The sequence below is a fragment of the Salmo salar genome, chromosome ssa06 (genome assembly GCF_905237065.1).
Source record: "Salmo salar chromosome ssa06, Ssal_v3.1, whole genome shotgun sequence".
In the NCBI taxonomy this organism is placed as follows: Eukaryota; Metazoa; Chordata; class Actinopteri; order Salmoniformes; family Salmonidae; genus Salmo; species Salmo salar.
Window position 1 is genome coordinate 8096257 of NC_059447.1, and position 8744 is coordinate 8105000.

General features: G+C 47.9%; 1 protein-coding gene across 3 annotated transcripts in view; it reads left to right on the forward strand.

Annotated features, from left to right (window-relative positions):
* LOC106594444 (H(+)/Cl(-) exchange transporter 7) overlaps positions 1 to 8744 on the forward strand; it is a 45773-nt gene that overhangs the window by 3171 nt on the left and 33858 nt on the right. For all 3 annotated transcript variants that reach the window (XM_045719689.1, XM_045719690.1, XM_045719691.1), the window contains 3 exons: positions 7175 to 7234; positions 7522 to 7587; positions 7660 to 7792. In XM_045719689.1, coding sequence (XP_045575645.1) covers positions 7175 to 7234; positions 7522 to 7587; positions 7660 to 7792 — 259 coding nt within the window. The remainder of the gene's footprint in view (positions 1 to 7174; positions 7235 to 7521; positions 7588 to 7659; positions 7793 to 8744) is intronic.

The window sequence follows — 8744 nt, forward strand, 5'->3', positions numbered from 1 at the left end:
CTGGCTGCTGCTGCAACCTAACACGCTGACCTAACTGGCTGCTGCTGCAACCTAACACGCTGACCTAACTGGCTGCTGCTGCAACCTAACACGCTGACCTAACTGGCTGCTGCTGCAGCAGCCTAACACGCTGACCTAACTGGCTGCTGCTGCAACCTAACACGCTGACCTAACTGGCTGCTGCTGCAGCCTAACACGCTGACCTAACTGGCTGCTGCTGCAACCTAACACGCTGACCTAACTGGCTGCTGCTGCAACCTAACACGCTGACCTAACTGGCTGCTGCTGCAGCAGCCTAACACGCTGACCTAACTGGCTGCTGCTGCTGCAGCCTAACACGCTGACCTAACTGGCTGCTGCTGCTGCAGCCTAACACGCTGACCTAACTGGCTGCTGCTGCTGCAGCCTAACACGCTGACCTAACTGGCTGCTGCTGCTGCAGCCTAACACGCTGACCTAACTGGCTGCTGCTGCTGCAGCCTAACACGCTGACCTAACTGGCTGCTGCTGCTGCAGCCTAACACGCTGACCTAACTGGCTGCTGCTGCTGCAGCCTAACACGCTGACCTAACTGGCTGCTGCTGCTGCAGCCTAACACGCTGACCTAACTGGCTGCTGCTGCTGCAGCAGCCTAACACGCTGACCTAACTGGCTGCTGCTGCTGCAGCCTAACACGCTGACCTAACTGGCTGCTGCTGCTGCAGCCTAACACGCTGACCTAACTGGCTGCTGCTGCTGCAGCCTAACACGCTGACCTAACTGGCTGCTGCTGCAGCAGCCTAACACGCTGACCTAACTGGCTGCTGCTGCAGCAGCCTAACACGCTGACCTAACTGGCTGCTGCTGCAGCAGCCTAACACGCTGACCTAACTGGCTGCTGCTGCAGCAGCCTAACACGCTGACCTAACTGGCTGCTGCTGCAGCAGCCTAACACGCTGACCTAACTGGCTGCTGCTGCTGCAGCCTAACACGCTGACCTAACTGGCTGCTGCTGCTGCAACCTAACACGCTGACCTAACTGGCTGCTGCTGCAGCAACCTAACACGCTGACCTAACTGGCTGCTGCTGCAGCAGCCTAACACGCTGACCTAACTGGCTGCTGCAGCAACCTAACACGCTGACCTAACTGGCTGCTGCTGCAACCTAACACGCTGACCTAACTGGCTGCTGCTGCAGCAGCCTAACACGCTGACCTAACTGGCTGCTGCTGCTGCAGCCTAACACGCTGACCTAACTGGCTGCTGCTGCTGCAGCCTAACACGCTGACCTAACTGGCTGCTGCTGCCGCAGCCTAACACGCTGACCTAACTGGCTGCTGCTGCTGCAGCCTAACACGCTGACCTAACTGGCTGCTGCTGCTGCAGCCTAACACGCTGACCTAACTGGCTGCTGCTGCTGCAGCCTAACACGCTGACCTAACTGGCTGCTGCTGCTGCAGCCTAACACGCTGACCTAACTGGCTGCTGCTGCTGCAGCCTAACACGCTGACCTAACTGGCTGCTGCTGCTGCAGCCTAACACGCTGACCTAACTGGCTGCTGCTGCTGCAGCCTAACACGCTGACCTAACTGGCTGCTTCTGCTGCAGCCTAACACGCTGACCTAACTGGCTGCTGCAGCCTAACACGCTGACCTAACTGGCTGCTGCAGCCTAACACGCTGACCTAACTGGCTGCTGCAGCCTAACACGCTGACCTAACTGGCTGCTGCAGCCTAACACGCTGACCTAACACGCTGACCTAACTGGTTGCTGCTGCTGCAGCCTAACACGCTGACCTAACTGGCTGCTGCTGCTGCAGCCTAACACGCTGACCTAACTGGCTGCGTTGTTCTGAGCGCGACTATTTCTAAGTAATACAGTGCCTTCAGAAAGTATTCATACCCCTTGACATTTTGTGTTTACAGTCTGAATTCAAAATGTTTTAGATTGCGCACGGTACCCTGTAATGACAGTGAAAACATGTTTTTAGACTTTAATGAAAAATGAAATACAGAAATATCTAATTTACTTAACTATTCACACCCCTGAGTCAATGCTTGTTAGAATCACCTTTGGCAACAATTACAGCTGTGTGTTTTTCTGGTTAAGTCTCTAAGAGCTTTGCACACCTGGATTGTACAATACTTACCCATTTATTATTTTCAAAATTCTTCAAGCTCTGTCAAATTGTTGATCATTGCTAGACAATCATTTTCAAGTCTTCCTATAGATTTTCAAGCCGATTTAAGTAAAAACTGTAACTCGGCCACTCAGGAACATTCCCTGTATTCTTGATAAGCAACTCCAGTGTAGGTTTAACCTTGTGTTTTAGGCTATTGTCCTGCTGAAAGGTGAATTCATCTCCCAGTGTCTGGTGGAAAGCAGACTGACCCAGGATTTCCTCTAGGACTTAGCTCCATTCTGTTTCTTTTTATCCTGAAAAACTTCCCAGTCCTTAATGATTACAAGCATGCCCATAACATGATTCAGCCACCACTATGCTTAAAAATATGGAGAGTGGTACTGATTTAATGTGTTGTATTGGATTTGCCAACAAAACTTAACACTTTGTATTCAAGACCAGTCCAGTGACTGTCAACCCAACACAGGCTTAGCCGTTAAGAACCCGGGTCCTGTGACTGTCAACCCAACACAGGCTTAGCCATTACGAACCCGGGTCCTGTGACTGTCAGTCCAACACAGGCTTAGCTGTTACGAACCCGGGTCCTGTGACTGTCAGCCCAACACAGGCTTAGCTGTTACGAACCCGGGTACTGTGACTGTCAGCCCAACACAGGCTTAGCTGTTACGAACCCGGGTCCTGTGACTGTCAACCCAACACAGGCTTAGCCATTACGAACCTGGGTCCTGTGACTGTCAGCCCAACACAGGCTTAGCTGTTACGAACCCGGGTCCTGTGACTGTCAACCCAACACAGGCTTAGCCATTACGAACCCGGGTCCTGTGACTGTCAACCCAACACAGGCTTAGCTGTTACGAACCCGGGTCCTGTGACTGTCAACCCAACACAGGCTTAGCTGTTACGAACCCGGGTCCTGTGACTGTCAGCCCAACACAGGCTTAGCCATTCCACCAAGACTTCTGGGCCTCTTTACGAGTTTGCTAGGTGTTGGGGGTTAAGATTGCTATTCTTAGCTATATTACGCCCAGTTCTAGGATGATGAGCTTTTCTAAGTTACCCTCGGCTAAACTGACCTTAGATCAGTCCTTATCAGTGTCTACAGCAGACTGATCAACCCTGATCCTAGTCCCAGGGACCCAGTCCTAAGGGGGGGGGTACAGGCGTTTGTTCCAGCACAGCATTAAGTAACACCTTATTCAAGTAATAAACTCGTTCCTAGTCGTCATGACGATGGAAGGCGTTTGGACACAGATGATCAGACAGACCCCTAGCTTCACAGCCTTAGAAGCGTCTGACTGTTTCTCTAGTCAGCGAAATACACTATACCCTTTAGGGCCCTTTAGAAGCCTGACTGTAATCCACTGCAGCAGGTCTAGAAGCCTGACTGTTATCCACTGCAGCAGGTCTAGAAGCCTGACTGTGATCCACTGCAGCAGGTCTAGAAGCCTGACTGTGATCCACTGCAGCAGGTCTAGAAGCCTCACTGTGATCCACTGCAGCAGGTCTAGAAGCCTGACTGTGATCCACTGCAGCAGGTCTAGAAGCCTGACTGTGATCCACTGCAGCAGGTCTAGAAGCCTGACTGTGATCCACTGCAGCAGGTCTAGAAGCCTGACTGTGATCCACTGCAGCAGGTCTAGAAGCCTGACTGTGATCCACTGCAGCAGGTCTAGAAGCCTGACTGTGATCCACTGCAGCAGGTCTAGAAGCCTGACTGTGATCCACTGCAGCAGGTCTATAAACCTGATTTAGCAGTCTGAAAACTTGGATTTAACCATTGCAAAATGATCTGACAGTGAATAAGACGACTAACCAACAGCCAGTCTTGAGTCATGGGCTTTGTAAAGCACGAGTGTGGAAAATCCATGCCCCGTTTTAGTTCCACTTCAAACTATTCCTGTGTTTGGCAATCCTTCCCTGTTCTCTTAATCTATGGTCATTCTGAGTTTTACTTCTCCTAGTCTGGTGAAGCTTTCTCCCCTGGGTTCTGAAATGTTTTGTCCAAGAAGCTCTATTTTAGTGGACTGGTACATTCTAATGCCTTGATTCCATCCAAAATACACAGCGAAAGAATTGAATACTTCGTGTGTACCTCCCAGATTGAAACTAATTTGTTGTGATATTGTGTAGAGACGCAATTTTACAATTTTAAATGACTGAAAACGTGTGAATTCTAGTGATGCAATTACATATTGGGATATTACTTTTGACGATATCACAATATTATTTTTGCACTAGTTGGCTGTACCCGCACCAAAACCCCAGTATTTATTTTCTTCATAGCTCGTTCTCCATCTTCTTTTTTAAAATAGGAAGCACTTTTATTTCCATGATTTGATCAAAACTTGTTTTCCATTGGCTCTCTCTTGTCTTTCTGCAGCTGACATCGCTTGAGCAAATAGTTTGAAACATCGAATCGCAATAAAATCACAGTATCGAATCGCAATACATATAGAATGGTGAGAATGGAATACATATGGCATCGGCACCCAGAGTATCTTGGTAGTATCCTATTATGAGGTGAATGAATTCAGTGTGTTAGTTGTTTTGGATGGTGTTTAGGTCTGGATGATCAGGACTATTTTCAAAGGAAGAGAACTCTTCTCTTGAGATGTTAAAGCCTTGTTTACAGTTTCACTGCAAGATATGAATTGCCACTGATGTTTGTTCTTCCAGTTATGTATTTTATTAAAACTGAAAAATTAAGTAAATTGCCCACATTATCTTGAAAAATAACTTATTTTTTCAATTGAACCTTTAATTTATCAGTCTTCAGTATTATATCGTTGTGATTTGACACATGCTAAATGAATAGAGTATCATTAGGTATGGTCCTATAATTTGTTGTTGTTGTCTGATTCCATTTTGTTTTGACTGATGAGCTAAGAATCACTCTCTTCAGTGTCACTGTCTGGAAAGCTCTGACGTGGTAGGGAGGCTCTGGCGTGGTAGGAGAGCTCTGACGTGGTAGGGAGGCTCTGGCGTGGTAGGAGAGCTCTGGCGTGGTAGGAGAGCTCTGACGTGGTAGGGAGGCTCTGGCGTGGTAGGAGAGCTCTGGCGTGGTAGGAGAGCTCTGGCGTGGTAGGAGAGCTCTGGCGTGGTAGGAGAGCCTCTGACGTGGTAGGGAGGCTCTGACGTGGTAGGGAGTCTCGGACGTGGTAGAAGAGCTCTGACGGGGTAGGAGAGCTCTGGCGTGGTAGGAGGGCTCTGGCGTGGTAGGAGGGCTCTGGCGTGGTAGGAGAGCTCTGACGTGGTAGGAGAGCTCTGACGTGGTAGGAGGGCTCTGGCGTGGTAGGAAAGGAAACCTGGTAAATCCTTTGGTTTATTTGTCCAGGTGCGGTACCATGGACATATCCATCCACCTTGCATGATTTATGAATGGAAAAGGTATGTAGTAAATCGACTTTATTCAGTGAGTTCGAAACCTTTCATAAACTAGTCAACACTTGCTGTTCAGTTGTCGATCAAAGCATAGTAAATAGCCTACATGTCTGGTTATGTGAAACGCGCAAAAGAAAATAAATGAATGTGCCAGAAAACAATAATTAGTCTAAGTGGTGGATTTAGACTCATCGTTAACACGTTACATGGGACGTGCAAATTCACCAGCAACATGCTCTCTCCCTTTTAGTGTGAAGACATTTGACTGCAACCAACCACAGCTCACACACATTGTACCTGGAAGGTGGGACAGACCGCAGACTGCGTTTCCCTGTCATTGTGACTGACAGGCACCTGTCCTATCAATAGATCTCTAGGAGATGCATATCATTCAGTCTAACGGGAGAGGGCTCGACGGGCTAGCGGACTGGCAGGCACCTGTCCTATCAATAGATCTCTAGGAGATGCATATCATTCAGTCTAACGGGAGAGGGCTCGACGGGCTAGCGGACTGGCAGGCACCTGTCCTATCAATACATCTCTAGGAGATGCATATCATTCAGTCTAACGGGAGAGTGCTCGACGGGCTAGCGGATTGAACGGTTTAAAGAGATACTTCAGGAAGCCCTTTATCTACTTCACCAGAGTCCGATGAACTCGTGGATACCATTTTATGTCTGTCCTGTTTGAAGGACGTTGCTAACTAGGATTAGCACAGTGACTGGAAATCTATGGTAACTACTAGCATGCTAGTAGGTACCATAGACTTCCAGTCATTGCACTAACGATAGTTAGCATTGGCTCGCAAAACCACCTCTAACTTCCTTCATACTGGATGTAGAGACGTATTAAAAGGGTATCCATGAGTTCATCTGACTCTTGGGGAAGTGGAGCCAAAACCCCGATGAGTCTCTTTTTAAATGATAAGTAGCCTAGTTTTTATTAGGAAGTGGAAAAAGTAACCGTCTGATTTATACGATGGCCGGCGCTAATGGAGAACACTGCAAATGACACCATATTATCCCCTATATATAGGCCACGGCTTTTGGTCACTTGCACTATGGACACGGGTCTACAGTAGTGTACTGTACAGGGAATAGATTTTCCTGTTAGGATGATTTGGATTTGCCTGTTTGCGTTGTGAGCCTGAGGGTCAGAAAGAATCTGATTATGGTGTTATTCTGCAATGATCCATAATGGTGTTATTCTGCAATGATCCATAATGGTGTTATTCTGCAATGATCCATAATGGTGTTATTCTGTAATGATCCATAATGGTGTTATTCTGTAATGATCCATAATGGTGGTTTTCTGCAATGATCCATAATGGTGGTGTTCTGCAATGATCCATAATGGTGGTGTTCTGCAATGATCCATAATGGTGGTGTTCTGCAATTATCCATAATGGTGGTGTTCTGCATGGACACTTGGGCTGTGTCTCAATAGTCTAATTTGGCTTCCTCTACTTGTCTACATGTATAGGGAGTACGACCAACTTAATGTCCTATCTACCTGTATGGCTCTGCTTCCACCTATCCTGTGTTCTTCCAGGTAATATGTGAAGGGGACTAGACAAGGAGAGGAGATGAAGATGCTCCCTTGGCCCTGTTTTAATACTTGCAATGCATCATGTTTTAATACTTGCAAACCAATGCATCCTTCCCTCCTTCAGGACGCAGGCTGTCCCAAGGAGATCCCTCACAACGAGAAGCTGCTGTCACTCAAATATGAGGTAAACCCTTGGGTCTGCTGTCTCCAGACCCCTTGGACCTGCTCTGAATGGTGTTCAACGTAGCTAATCAAACAAAGTTTTATAAATAAGAGTAACACAATGTTTATCATATTAATTGTTGTCCCGGTCTGTCATTCAAATGATTTCCAAAAACATGAGTGCTATATTTACATGAAATCTGTTTTTGTTTAGTTGGTACTTTTATCAAGAGTCCAAAGTCCTCTCAGGGTCACCACATCTCTATGAGCAGTATAGATTGTGTAAAAGTGAATCGTTTTGTGTTTCAGAGTCTGGACTATGACAACAGTGAGAATCAGCTGTTTCTGGAGGAGGAAAGACGGATGAGCTTCTTAGTAAGTAGAGAACCCCCCCCCCACACACACACACACACATTGATGTCTTCCCCCCATCTCTCTCGTCCTCAGGGGTTCAAGTGTTTGGAGATCAGTCGGTGGGTCATCTGTGGTCTGATTGGCTTCCTGACTGGACTCATAGCCTGTTGCATAGATATCGCCGTGGAAAACCTGGCTGGAGTCAAGTACTTCGTTGTCAAACAGAGTATCCTTCCTCACACTGACCCACATCACAGAACTGTCATGTCCTTCCACACACTGACCCACATCACAGAACTGTCATATCCTTCCTCACACTGACCCACATCACAGAACTGTCATGTCCTTCCTCACACTGACCCACATCACAGAACTGTCATATCCTTCCTCACACTGACCCACATCACAGAACTGTCATGTCCTTCCACACACTGACCCACATCACAGAACTGTCATGTCCTTCCACACACTGACCCACATCACAGAACTGTCATGTCCTTCCACACACTGACCCACATCACAGAACTGTCATATCCTTCCTCACACTGACCCACATCACAGAACTGTCATGTCCTTCCTCACACTGACCCACATCACAGAACTGTCATGTCCTTCCACACACTGACCCACATCACAGAACTGTCATGTCCTTCCACACACTGACCCACATCACAGAACTGTCATGTCCTTCCACACACTGACCCACATCACAGAACTGTCATGTCCTTCCTCACACTGTCCTATCCCACAGCGGTGGTCTGTGTTCCGCTGTTGTCCCTTCCTACAGCGGTGGTCTGTGTTCCGCTGTTGTCCCATCCTACAGCGGTGGTCTGTGTTCCGCTGTTGTCCCATCCTACAGCGGTGGTCTGTTTTCCGCTGTTGTCCCATCCTACAGCGGTGGTCTGTGTTCCACTGTTGTCCCATCCTACAGCGGTGGTCTGTGTACCACTGTTGTCCCATCGTAATCTCAGTTCATGTAGGATTTTCTTGGCCAATTGAAACACTAACATCATAGTGCATGTAAACGACTCACTGCAAGATACAATCATTGAAAATATCCTCCGTGAGCTCCATCTAGCTGGCTAACGGGTTTGTTTAGAGCAGGGCTCTGGATGGATTTTCTGGCACCTAACTCCGCCCTTTTCTCTCTGCCAAACTGGCATTGGTCTAAGTACAGG